Source organism: Ambystoma mexicanum, chromosome 10 (assembly GCF_040938575.1).
Source record: "Ambystoma mexicanum isolate Mex_15411 chromosome 10, UKY_AmexF1_1, whole genome shotgun sequence".
Taxonomy (NCBI): Eukaryota; Metazoa; Chordata; class Amphibia; order Caudata; family Ambystomatidae; genus Ambystoma; species Ambystoma mexicanum.
In genome coordinates, this window is record NC_090932.1 from 1,075,074,768 (window position 1) to 1,075,088,977 (window position 14,210).

Genomic DNA, 14,210 nt, shown 5'->3' on the forward strand with positions numbered 1-14,210 from the left:
CATTTAATAAAGCCCATTATCTTTGTAAAGATCAATGGGGACCCTGTCTGGACCAGAGACCTTTCCACTCTTTTGTGAGCCTATAACCTTGCATACTTCCACCACACCAAGCTGAAAGTCATCCTCCGTCATGATTTTTTAAGTACTCTGTGGCTACATGCAATTGGCTACCCGGTTTACTAGGGGGAGACGGAATATAGACCCACAAAATGATTCTCTCAGGCATCAGTTGGAATGCAGCATTGAAGACTTACATCCCCGTTCACTTCTTCCCTGCGATCATTTTCCAATAGGTTACAGAGTCGCCCTCTTCAAAGTCTTGTGTAAGTCGAGTCCACTTTAACTCAACTGCCTCCTTCTTTTCTGCAATTAACTTTTGATAGCTAGATCTGTACAGATGAAGAGGTTCCTTGTCCATGGTGAGGCCAGCTGCTAAGCAGGTCACTATCCGTTTCTTCGCTGCTCTGCAATCATCATCATACCAATTTTCTCTAGTTAAAGCATTCCTTTTGACTTTAGATGCTACACTAGTTACGTGTGGTAGCAGATTATCATTTGTGCCTACCCCTCTCACAGCACTACTCTTTGTGGGTAACATTTAATACTTTGCGCCACATAATGTCACTCTACTGTGCACTGATAAACCATATGACATTTTAGAAAAATAGAGCAACATCCAACCACCACCCACACTGCATCCAAACATCAATAGCAGATCTTCATCCTGCTCATAACCAAGCACACGTACACACCACCATCCTGTGTAGCCATATTTCACACACTATAAATCAACATGATCTATTCTAGATTCTCTGAAAGAAGAGTCTGATAATATTTACCACTGTGATAACATGCAAACATCTCTAGAGTAGAATCCAGCTGAACATGCACATGCACAGTCTCGGGAGGATAGCTCAGTGGCAACGTGCTCGCCTTGGACATGGAGACACACAGGTTCGATCCTCGGGCCCGCGCTTAGAAACCTATGGGTATTAAGCGCGTTATAAATAACCTATCATAACATATGAATCTGGGAGTCTTTGTAAACCCCATCAAACTAGAGTTCTTCACCACAAAGCAACCGAGTTACCTTAGCTTTGCTAAAAAAACAAAAGCAAAATAGGGAACGAAATCCAGTGCCACTTCATGCCGGGCAGATTAACCTTATTATGAAAAAGCCATAAAGCGATGAGGGCCCTGAACTGGATACTGTGATGGGGAAGGGAGCATCATAAGGACTTCATGAAAGAAAACCTCTATAAATACTTGCATATTTCTGATCTATGTTATTCTGCCGAGACTGGGCCTGAAGATCCACATTTTTATCTTCAACTCAATTTTGCCACTTGCACCAGTCGTTTGAGCGTAGATTTCACTGTTTTCCTGATCTACTAAGCCACTTATTCTCATCTGTCATCTTGGTACTGACCTTTTCAGCGCAAGCCTGCCATGTCTTAACGTTAAATGTCGGAGTCCAGTTTGGTGCCCACAAGATCCAGCATGCATTATCTGGGTCATGGGACAAGGGCGTCTCAGGGGTCTGAGGCGCAGTCTCACCATCTAATATGCCACTTGTAGGTTGTTTTATTTGAGAACATTCTAGGCGGGTCTGATGTTTTGCTCCCATGTTCAGTAAATTGACTTCCCCAATTTAGATCAGATGTGGAAATGACGGGGTAATGGCACAGCCTGATTTAAATATCTCTGTATCAAAGTTGAGAAAAATTCTTTGGAGCCTATGGCATAAAACCTGGTATCTTGATGACAAAACCTTTAGTTGTTATCACTTCGCCTTTTCTTTGTGAGCTAGAAGCTCTCGGCTTCTAAACCGTATACCATTTTTAGTTCTTCCTTAACTACACACTTGGTTCATACTTATGGCACTTTCAGATTAACCATTAAATACCTCCTTGAGTTGTTTTTGAAAGGCATGTAGCAATTGGTTCTTATGCAGGGTGACCCTATGGGCTATGGGTCTTGAATTGTGTGTTACTCAGTGGACACACTCTTAAACAGCCTTTCACCGGAATCAGCTGAACGGATTCAAAATGCCATATGTGCCTACCTTGTGCCTGTCTCCTTTTCCAAATTGTATTCTGCCTGCACATTGGGGAGAAAGAAATCTGTATGCTAAAAATGTTTACAAAGGTCAGGGGTCTCTCCTGGGTTCATATCTTCTAGATCCCTCCCTAGCACCCATGAGGATGCTACCTCCAACTCTTCAGCTTGCATGCAGTGGAATACACTGGATACTCATCTCCTCGCCATGTCAAGCACCCTCCCTCTCACCAACCTCTGGAAGCACATCATTATGTCACTCTTTGAGGACATTTTAGGAGCACTGTGGACTGCATCATGACCAGTCCCTTACTCCCCTATCAAGGGACCAGGATCCATCCACTGAAAGATCATTTTGTTTACTTTCAGCAGCTCACAATGATTAAGCAATGTTAATTGCCTGAACAATAGTGAACCTAGCTTTCTGTCTGACCACAAAACAGCTAAATAAATGATGAGTAATCCTACCGGTTTGTGGTTAAGGAACAGAGATGTAGGCTCTTAGTGGTTGAACTGTGGGCGGGGAGGCACAAGGCATATATGCTTGGCAAGCATGCTCCTTCCCCCTTGTTGGAGGTTACCATACCCTATTCCTCAGTGCCATATGAATTGGACCAACATAAATACATACTGAGAATAGGTTGGGAATTAACACAGAGTAGGAAGGTCACTAGAAAGGGTTCTTAAAGTAGACATATTTACAAAATTGAAACACTGACCCTTCAGTACTCCAGTATCTTGACAGGTATTTTATATATAATATTTAATCATGCCCTTATTTAAAACATCACGTATGAATTCTGTGACCTCCTTCCAATATTATTTAAAACAATTTTAAATTGACCATGTGAAACCTGAGCTGGGTAATATTGCCATTGAAGCTTTCCATCCCAGAAATTGAGCACAACCACACTAGAGTTCATGTTAACATTGTCTATCACAGTAGTTTGGGTTTTTGAACAGTCAGTGGGGAAACTACATTTTCACGTCATGGAATGTGTGATCTGGCCCAGGGCTGTTACCTCTGGAGTTTGCCTTCCTAATCGCATTGTGTTTTCTCTTCTTTTTCAGTTTGGTTGGACACACGTGACTCTCCTGATCGTAGTCACTCAGTCTCACCTCATTATTCACAACTTGTTCGAAGGCATGATCTGGTGAGTTGGAGGTTGCTTTGCTGGCCGTGTTTCCGATAGATGGCTGGTGTTGTTCCACTTTGATGGATGGTTATGGCCCCTTAAACCCACTCCCTATTGATACAGGTATTTGGCTGGATATGTCCTTTATGAATGGCTAATGATGTCCCCATAAATATTTGGTGATGGCATCAAACCCCCCAGGATGGCAAGTAATGACCCGAAGTTTGGTTTCTGCTAATTTTTGGAGTCCACCTTCCCACCCTACAAGAGGTGATGGTTATGCCCCTGGCGGATCACTGTTTTGCAGCCTCACCTGCCAGCTGCATTTGAATATTATCATGGACCTCAGATCATGCCCCCCAGCATGTCTGGTGATGTTGCTTTCGATGCATGATGTTGCTCTCCTTGGATGATTGGTTTTAACCCTACTTTCCAATCCTGTAATGATATTGACCACTGATGCTCACTTGCCAGAAGAACGCCATCCTATTAATCTGAGAAACCTAAAGGCTTTAGTGGATCATAAAGGCTAAGTGTTGGTGCATTGAATTGTGTGTACTCCTCCCTCTAAAATGTTTACCTATACCTATATAGAAGGAGAACCCTGGTACCCTAAGGACATTAATCAGTGCCTCTTTGTAATTAATAATTGCTGGGGAGTTTTGATGATGGTACAAAGTCTTAAGTTGGTGCCCAAGACACTACAAGGCTTCGGTTGATACTCAATCAAACAGAGCTACAGAACAAGAAATATGGGTTAAAGACCTGTAGAGGCAGAGCGTCCTATTTGAACACGTCACTGGCAGGACCCTTGGAGAGCTCATAAATAGAGGCCCTATTTTCCATTAGGCAAAGCATAAAAAGTCTGATTTTTTTCCTAAGTGATTGTATTTCTCCAATGACTGGGGAGCCATACTAAAGCTCTCTCCCAGGTAAGCACAATGCCCGTGGGCTGTTTTGTGTGCGTGTGGTCCTCCGCTGCTTCCGTTTCTCGACGCAGCTCTTCTTTGCCGCGCTGCTGATTGCAGTTTCCCAGGTGGGAAGTCATTCTGTCCTCCAAATATTGCTGAAAGAGGTTTTGAGACATGGCCGGCTAACGACTTGTTGCTGATTTTTCAAACCCGTACATCGAACTTAACTCTATTTTATCACCCTGGGGACTGACGCAAGCCAATCAGGAGGCTGTGAACGTGGACCGATGATGGCTGGTACGAGCCTGCATTGCAGTCCTCCCTTTGGTGCCACTCCCCAAAGCCATTTTTGTCTCCTTTCATCCTCTTTCCCCCCCATTATTTCTGCCGCCCCTCAGCCGTGTTTGTCCCCCTCCAATAACTTTCTTCATCCACACTCACCTGCCGGCGGTGCTCTCTGCTCACATGTTGGCCACGTTCAGTACAGTTTAGAGGGTCGTTTTCTATCCTCCTATAACAATTCCTTCCATCGTTCATTATGTTTAATACTTATTTTTACATGGAATTGGGCCAATGCGATATGTCTGAAATGTGCCCTATTTTTTTTTTAAAGCAGTGTTATCACCTGCCACAACAGTGCTAATTGCATTAATTCCTGCTTTGGTGGGCTATTATTGGCCCCAGTCCTCACTGAAAATGGCCAAGCCCGCAATTGACGCCATCTTAATACATTGAAACGTTGTGCGTTCCATTGCAGCTGTAAAGGGCAATAATGGCTGACATTACTCTTCTATCCAAACATTCTTTGGATAGAACAATACATTCTTCCCTAATTTGACAGAATGTTCTAGAAGCTTGCGTTAAAGACCCTTATTTGGTTGGAGTATTTTAACCGTAACCGAGGCTATTACCACCGGTAATGGCTCTCCCAATGCATTATTGCTTAATGAAACGTTCCCAGCAAACCCCCGCCCTTCTTTCACTCAAAAAACCAACACATAGTTGTTTGTTCCCTGATTAACACTATTTCTGACTATGACAACAAGCTCTACGCCGCCTGCGGACATACCAAGTGCAGAGATTGCAAGGAGTTTAAAATTCTGCCTGTTTACTAATCTTAAGAAGTGTAGAGTAGTTGGGTTAATGGGGTAGTAAGGAGGATCGATGAGTTTTGTGGATAGTGTTAGGGGTTATGGGAATGGAATATTAGCATAATTGTCATTGTATATGCATTGGGTGTGGATTTTGGGGTAGTTGCAGTTCGAGACTTTACTGTTTTTTGTAAATAACTGCACTCATCATCACCTTACAGTCTTGCGGGGTGTATTGTTTGATTTGCTATTATGTGTTCTTGAAATTGCATTGTCTGTGTTTGTTTTGTATTGTTTTGTGTGGTTTTGTGGAGTCTGTATGCTTTACTTTGACTGCTCCCCTTTAGTTTTTGGTTTGGATTTGTCCAACTTTAGTATGATTGGTCAATATAGCTGGTGTGATTCGAGTTCAAATGTCGTTGAGTGATTTGAGAATGTGTACCTGGAATGTTAAGGGCCTGAATATTCCGAGGAAAAGGAAGGAAGTACTGAACAGACTGAGGAGGGAAAAGACGGATATTGCCTTCATCCAGGAAACTCATTTGTTGAATGAGTCAGTGCATCTACTCCGAAATAGATGGTTTACTAAGACCTTTTTTAATTGCTATGGTTCCAAATCAAGGGGGGTGGGTATACTGCTGCGCAAAGGCCTAATGTTTCAGGTGGAGAAAGTGGTGATGGATGATGAGGGGAGAATACTTCTTATTGATGTTACGTATGAAGGCAGATTAATCACAATTGGTTCGGTCTATGGTCCATGTAGTAGTGGTGGCCCTTTTCTTAAGATGCTATCGACACTATTAAGGGAGATGAGAGGGGAACATGTAATTTTAGGAGGTGATTTCAATAGTGTGATTGATGGTAAAATGGACCGTTCGGCGCAGTGTAGATTTACTGCTGGAAGCAATAGCAGATCCTTTAAAGAATTTGTGGATAGTCAGGATTTAATTGACGCTTGGAGATTTTTTAACCCTACAGTGAGGGAGTTCTCCTTTTACTCACCGGTGCATGACTCTCATTCAAGGATTGATTACTTTTTTATTTCTGAGCGGTTAGCTGAGGGTTTGCGGGGGGTGACCATAAAAGAGAGGAGTATTTCAGATCATTCGTTGATTATGATGCAGTTGGGTATGGGACAGGATAGGTCGGGGTTCACTAAGTGGCGACTTAAAACTCATATTTTACAAGAACAGGGGATTGCTGATTCTCTACACGGTTTCACAAGGGATTACTTTGATATTAACATTGGGAGTGCATCTGAAATCATGGTGTGGGAGAGCTTCAAGGCGACTGTGAGAGGGGAACTGATGAATATTACATCGCGGGTGCGGAAAAAAACCCTGGCGGAGATTCAGGAATTGGAAAGGGGACTAGAAAAAGTGCAGAAAGATTTTGCAGTGTCCAAACGACCTGAGGATAAGTTGTTGGTTGGACGGTTTAGGGACTTACTTAAACAGAAGATGGACGACCAATATGAGAAAGGTATGTTTTTTATGAAGCAGAAGTTTTGGGAACGAGGTGACAAAAGTGGAAAACTGTTAGCAAATAGGTTACGGGGACTATCGGATACTTCTTTTGTCCAAAAACTAGTTGATGATAATGGTGTTCATATTAGTAAGAAGGATGAGATATGTAGTGGTTTTCGGACGTTTTTTGAAACTTTATATCAAGAAGATCAGTTCCCAAGTCAGGTAGACATGGACTCCTTTTTTGATAAAATTGTCATGCCAAATTTGAATGTGGACCAAGCTGAAATGATGGATAGACCTATTGAGGAAGAGGAAGTGTCAATAGCTATTGGTCAGCTCAACAAGGGTAAATCACCAGGGATAGATGGCCTTCCGGTAGAGTTTTATCAGACACTTAGTGGGGTTCTTGTCCCGCACCTGTGCAATCTATATAATGGTTTTCTGCGGGATGGTATGCTTTGTCCCACTATGAAGGAAGCTTGTGTAATTGTTATCCCGAAGCCGGGGAAAGATGGTAAGAGATGTGAGAATTACAGGCCGATTTCGCTCCTGAATGTAGATTTAAAAATTTTCAGCAGGATTCTGACTAATAGGTTGAATATGTGCATAGGCAAACTGATCAGTGGATCACAGGTTGGCTTCATGAGAGGCAGGTATGGTTATGATCATATTAGGACATTGATAGACTTGATGGGCCTACCAAAGACAAAGACCAGAGATACATTGTTGTTATTCATGGATGCAGAAAAGGCATTTGATAGGGTCAATTGGTCCTTCCTTTACCACACACTCAAGAGAATGGGATTTGGGGACACATTCATCAAGATCATCAAGGCGATGAATTCCAATATTAGTGCAAAGGTGTGGGTCAATGGGGTTATGTCCTCCTCTTTCTTGTTATTTAGGGGAACTAGGCAGGGTTGTCCATTGTCCCCGTATCTGTTTAATCTGGCCTTGGAACCTCTCATCCTATACTTGAAACAAGAGCAAGGTCTTCGGGGGCTTAAATTTGGTGATGCGGAAATGAAAGTTCTCTGCTACGCTGATGACATGACAGTGATATTGTCTAATCCGGCTGAGGGATGTGTACTACTTAAACAGATGTTTGATGAGGTGGGACGTTTATCGGGCCATAGAATCAATTGGGGGAAGACTGCGGCTTTCCCTTTGGATGTTAGTGTCCCGCGTGATGTCTTGGGCTCTTGGGACTGTCACTGGGAGGTGGGAACTATGAAATACTTGGGTATACATTTAGTTAGGGATTTGAAAAGAATGACCACTTTCAACGTGTCAAGGATACTGGAGGTACTTAAAAGAGACATATTGAGATGGGGCCGGCTGCAGTTGGGAATTTGGGCCAAGGTTAATGCTGTTAAAATGGTCCTTTTGCCAAAGGTTCTTTACATCATGCAGTCCATTCCCTTGAGGTTTACGAAGAAAGATGTTGCTTCTATTGATAAAGTTTTTCGGGATTTTCTTTGGGGCGAAGGTAAACGGCCCAAGATTCCTAAATTTATTTTGCACGGTCCAGTAAAGGACGGAGGATTTGGATTCCCGAACTTGATGAATTATTGCACGGGTTTTCTCTTGAAAAAATCGACCCCATATTTCTCTGAGATTCGTGAATATGTTCCCAATTGGTATATAATTGAGAGTCATCAGTTTTCGCCTTATGCGTTGAGAGACCTCTATTCAATGTCTAAATTGCCCGCCTCAGTACAGAAGCTGCCCACCATGAGTGCGACTAGGGAAGCGGTGATGCGCTTTCTGGACTTTGGAGAGGAAAATGATGGGTTGCACTATGATGCATCTTTATGGCAAAATGCATGTTTACAATTAGATAATAGGCCCTTATGCTGGAAAAGCTGGATAGGTAGGGGCATTCTTAGAGTCCGTGATGTGTGGCATAATGGTGACATGATCCTCTTTGAACAGTTAAGAGCTTCTTTTGGTATTGGAGCTAGAGAAAGAAATCGTTATGTGGCCTTAAAGAGGCTCTTGACTGAAAGGACAGGGATGCTGGATGGAGGCATGAATGAGAGGCCTGCATTGTGTGAACTTCTCCGATCAGCATCGTATGGAGTTTCAACTTATCTGAAACTGATGCCGGCAGATGAGAGTGATGTGAGAGCTTGGGATAAGCTTCGCCAGGCCTGGGTGGATGATCTTGGGGTGGACATCTCGGTTCGGGAATGGACGTATTTACTTCATGTGGGAGTACAAGCAAAGATGGACATGCAACTGCGTTATATCAGGCAAAGGATCCTCTTTAGACTATATTGGACTCCGTCCAGGATGGCCAGATTGGGTCTATCGGACACTGATTCATGTTGGGGTTGTGGATGTGGTGTGGGCTCTTTGATGCATATGTTATGGACGTGTCCGAGAGTTTCTGATTTCTGGACTGGGGTATTGGATAGACTGGACCTTGTATTAGAAGAGAATCTTCCTCGCTCTTTCCTTTCAACTATTTTGTTATCCAACAGAGGTAGAGGAGACGGAGCTAGGGATTGTACGGAATGGATCAATAAAGGGTTGGTTTTAGCAATGAAACAAATACTACGGGTCTGGAAGTCAAGGAAGAAGCCGAGTGTGGATGGGTGGTTAACAGATATGCAGGTATTGTCAAACTATGATAAAGTTTTGCTTATTGGACAAGGTAGAGAAAGCCGTTACTCTCGACTTTGGGGACCTTTCAATGATCTATTTGGCTGAAGGTTGGGATCTAAACCCGGGGGGGTAATTCCCTCCTTGAGTTGGGGATGCTTTGATATGTCTGGAGTTGGGAAGCTGTTCCGTTGTGTGTTTGTTATATGTTTTGGTTTCTTGTTGTCTGTCTTAATTGTTGAGTATCAGGAATTTTGGTTCAAATTGTATTTGTTTTTTGCAATTATTATCGAGGTTCATGTGTTCAGCATTATTCTGTTTATTTATTCTAAGTCTCTTTTAAGATTTTGTGATTTGAACATGATGCAATGTACTGGAGATCGTTTTTTCTTTGTTTGTTGTTCGAATCTTTAAATAAAGTGATTAAAAAAAAAAAAAAAAGAAGTGTGAAACAATCTCATGTCCTTTATCAGAACAGCTCGGCCTCTATTTAGCTCATAAAAGGTCGAACACTACCACGCGCCAGCGTCATGTGCTGTGCGAACATTTTAACGGTCCCCGGGACGAAACGAGAGAGATGGCGCCTCAAATGTACATGCACTCGAACAGCCCCTACATGCCACAAACCTCCTTCAATTCCTATCCCCCGCCCAGGTATTCACTCATTGAACTCTGTGCAGCCATTTCCAGAATAGCCATTTTGCTGTCGGTTTTGATGGGGATTTTGAATGTTAGCGAATCTGAAGGCATGTTGGTACCAAAGACCGCTCAGCAGGTAACAGTTTATTTAGGATATGAAGGGAGGAGGAGGGAGTGGAAATGAGCCCAGAGGGGCCAGGTAATCTGATTCAGGTGTTGCCGTACCCGCGAGGGAAGGAGGCAAAAGAGGTGGCTAGATGTTACAGCCCTGCAGGCGTCTATGTTCCTGCAGAATGGATTTTCTTTTCTTGTACAAAATGAGATATTTTGTGTTTTTGGGACGCTGTCATGCTTTTCTTTCTGTTCCTAGGTTCATCGTCCCGATCTCTTGTGTAATCTGCAATGACATCATGGCCTATATGTTTGGCTTCTTCTTCGGCCGGACGCCCCTTATTAAGGTCAGTATGGTTTACTGCGGTGTGCAAATGCTGGCAAGTATGGACAGTTTCACCAGGGCGTATGTATTTTTTTACATTCGTTGTGAGGTAGTGAAAGTGCTTTGGGTTGGGTGCTGCACTTAGCAGGTTCTTTGGCCCCTGCCCACAGCTGGACCTGATGCAGATCAATATGCTGGCAGTCATGTTTTCATATCGTAGTACCTTAATAATGACCCGTTACTCTAGGATCATGGAACATAATGTCACAGAAAGTGATGCGTGTACGTTTCTTGGCACGGTACAGGAAAGTAATGGTGGCGCTGGTGCCCAGGCACCAGCCATGGTGTTTAAGAGTTGGTTGCTCAATGCAACAGGATTTGTGTGGTCTGTAGGTTTTCATTTTTGCTCCTCAGTGTCTGTTTATTCTCCAAGCCAATGTGCACTCCAGCTTTATATCAGTGATAGGCCTCATCTAGGTTTGCATGTTGGATGTTGCCAAGAGAACCATCTAACCCAACTGCATATCCAGACCTCCCTCTTCTCCATAGGGGACACACTTTGACTCGGCTCCCCCTGCTCCCTTCACTCCCATATGACTCCTGGTCTTGTTCTTTATTAAACTGACAATAGATTCATCACCATGCAGCAATATGTTGCATGTAAGAGTTAAGTTTCACTTCTGTGCCCTCTGCCACCAGAGGAAAACTATCAACTATGCCGGTATGGGAACCCAGAGCCTCCACTATGGAGCCCTTGATTCCATGGCATAATGCAGTGACCAGCCCTGGCAGTGGGCCTCCCAGAGAAAGAAATGCTATTTGCACATCATTGGGAGCGTGAATAGATGAAGCGAGATCTGCGATGGTCTCTTTGTGTCTGTACATATTCTAGCATCGGTGGGAAGGGCTTTTCCAAGGCAGGCAATTTTATTCTGAAGGTAATTATCTTTTCTTTTCTCTGCAGCTCTCACCAAAGAAAACCTGGGAAGGTTTCATGGGAGGATTCTTTTCCACTGTAGTCTTTGGGCTGCTGGTATGACCTCCTTATTTTCTCTCTGAGCTGTGCATTTTTTCATCACAGGTTGTCATGCCATTGGCTGTTCGCTTGAAAGCATGTACTGCATCTCTGCTCTGCCAGGTCCTCAGTCTATATTGTGATTGTACATGCTTTGCCTTCTATCTGTGGAATTTACTGTCATCTGCTGAAGGAAATCCCTGCTCCCCTCCTGAATTTAGATGGAGGTTGTAAAATACTCTGCGCTGCAGAATTTGGCCAGAGCTATCCCTCCTAATATTGATTTCAGGTACATCCACTTTTATGCATACTCGTTTGCTCTCACTACTTCAATACCCTTGCTATGAGTACCAAATCACATTGATTGTTGAAATTCGAATCTAAGTGATTTGCCCGCGGTTGAAACTACTGCGGGCAAAACGTTCGCATGAGAAAGGTGCGAACTACCAAAAGTTCGCACCTTTCTCATGCAAACACACATACATACTCACACCCACACACCCACACACACAACACACCCATAACACCCCCTCACCCACACCCTCAGCACACCCCACCCACACCTCGAACATAAACAAACCCCACTTACCTCATCTTCACGCTGGGTTCCTGCAGCGCCAGTTCCCTTTCACTTCCGTGATCAGGAACCGGCACCAGAGGGTCCTTTTCTTTTCTTTTTTTTTTTTTAAACGGAAGGCTGCAGGTATGTCCCCCACAGCTCCCACTCACTATACCATAAAGTATAGTGAGCAGGGTGATGCGGGGGACACCCCTGCAGCCCTGTTTTTTTTTTTTTACAATGCTACCACCAAAGGTTTGAACTTTTGGTGTTCGAACCTTTGGTGGTAGCATTTTTAGAACTTTTGGTCATTGCGACCATTTGTTTTCGGTAAAATCGTCCTAAGCCTGAAATTCACCACTCGCATTTCAAGTAAGTACACATTAACTTTGCACCCATGCGCAGCCTATGACCTCACTGACGACATCGCCAATTACATCAAACATGACATCACCAATGGTGTCACTAATGACATCATACATGACATCATTGATGAGATTAACAATATATATGAAATTACTGATGATATAAATTTGAATATTTGTGTTGACCTCTTTTGATACATATTTTAATTTATTAGACTCAACAATAATAACATGACATGGAACAATACAGTCATACACAAGTGTACTCTGTGGCCCTCCAATCCCACCACATTAAACTCGTAATTAAAAAAAAAAAAGGATCACCCACCGGGCTAGAAGCAATGCTGTTTATTACAGCTGGGTGAGCATAAATCAAACTGAACAGTGACCTGGAACTAATTGATGATAGCTGACATCTGGGCTTACAGCGAACATTTGTTTTATACTATGAATACAAAAGTCTAGGAATTAGAAACAGTTGTAGCTCAAACTCTTCATAGTTGTTGTGGTTCCCAAGAAACTCATTGGTTGGACTACATCCTGTCCTTAGAGCTAACATGTGTTAGTAGAATGGCGCTAAGAGATCAACATTATCCTAACCTATCGCCTTCCCATGTGACCCCACATCGATTCTTACCCCGCCCAGGAACAGTTTGCAATTAGTAAAATAACATTTGTGCTGACCACCGGAACTTTATCATACTGCCATTGGTCAGCACCATTGTGAAAAGAACACGAGACACCCTGCTTCTTGTGGGAAGGGAGACATTCACACAGTACCTGCCAGATATCAGCATTTGCAAACCTTGTAGTGGATACTCCGAAGGCTGTCCATCTCCCAGGAACACAAAGACATATGTTTGATTGGTTCTGTCAGAAACGCCACTCGGTTCTGCTTCCCCTTCTCATAGCCACCTGCCGATAGGCACTCATGGCCATGTGAGCGGGTCCCCGGTTCAAGTCCACTTTCCTTACGCCCTAGAGTGCCCGCAGGATTGCCTTGCCGCCCTGTCATCACCTAGTGTTGTTTTAGCTGCTTCCGTCTGCCTGTGACGTGCAGTTTGAGCTCAGTCTCTCTCTTCCCAGGCCCGTGGAGTGTTGATTATGTGTTGGGAGCAGGGGATCCTGGGCAGGGTCCATCCTGGGGGCATCCCTGCTAAATGTGTTTAGCTGGGATATTTTTGAACTATCTTGTGCTAATCATACAAAAGTCCCTTGGGCCGATGGTACCCACAAGGCATCCCAACCAACTCCTGCATTTCGCTGTGAGGCCTTCCTTCGTGGTGTGACTTCAGTTTGTCTTTGTACCCATGTTTCCCCCCTCCCCGAAGGTATGCAGCCCCCTTAGTTATTCTCGAAGATGGTAGGTGCGTGCCTCTATCTGGCGCTGATTTAGCGCATTCACTTGTAGTACTTACCACGTATACAATTTAAAATAGAAATATGTAACGTTATTGAAATGGTTTGAATTTCACGTATTAGTAAGCAATTACGATACTTCGTTACAGGGAAAGTACCTGATTCAGTTCAATCTATTTCAGGTATTTTAAAAATAATAAAATAGGTATATGTAGTCGTAAATAAATATATATATATATATATATATATATATATATGAATACATCGAGTTAGAAACATGTTTAATAGTAAGTGTTATGAAAATAGTAAATGTTCACATTTAAATTTACAATTCCCCTCACTGTAATAACATTCCATGAACACATTCTTTTTCTAGGTGGCAAGTTTTATTAAAAAAAAGAGTGCGTACCCGTGTGCATTGTGATAGTATAGAATCTAAGAATTCGAAGTTTGGTTAATATACAAAAAACATATGTTACTTGTACTACATAATTACATTTATAGAAAAGAATGAAGATTAGAAAGTAAATATTTAATTATAGAAAGTACAATTGTATTACTGATA

The 14,210-nt window shown here is 42.9% G+C and overlaps 1 protein-coding gene across 1 annotated transcript in view; it reads left to right on the top strand.

Annotated features, from left to right (window-relative positions):
- Positions 1–14,210, top strand: part of CDS2 (CDP-diacylglycerol synthase 2) — a 316,181-nt gene that overhangs the window by 235,186 nt on the left and 66,785 nt on the right. Inside the window, exons 7-9 of the mRNA XM_069618879.1 lie at positions 3,130–3,212; positions 10,282–10,369; positions 11,312–11,380. Coding sequence (XP_069474980.1) covers positions 3,130–3,212; positions 10,282–10,369; positions 11,312–11,380 — 240 coding nt within the window. The remainder of the gene's footprint in view (positions 1–3,129; positions 3,213–10,281; positions 10,370–11,311; positions 11,381–14,210) is intronic.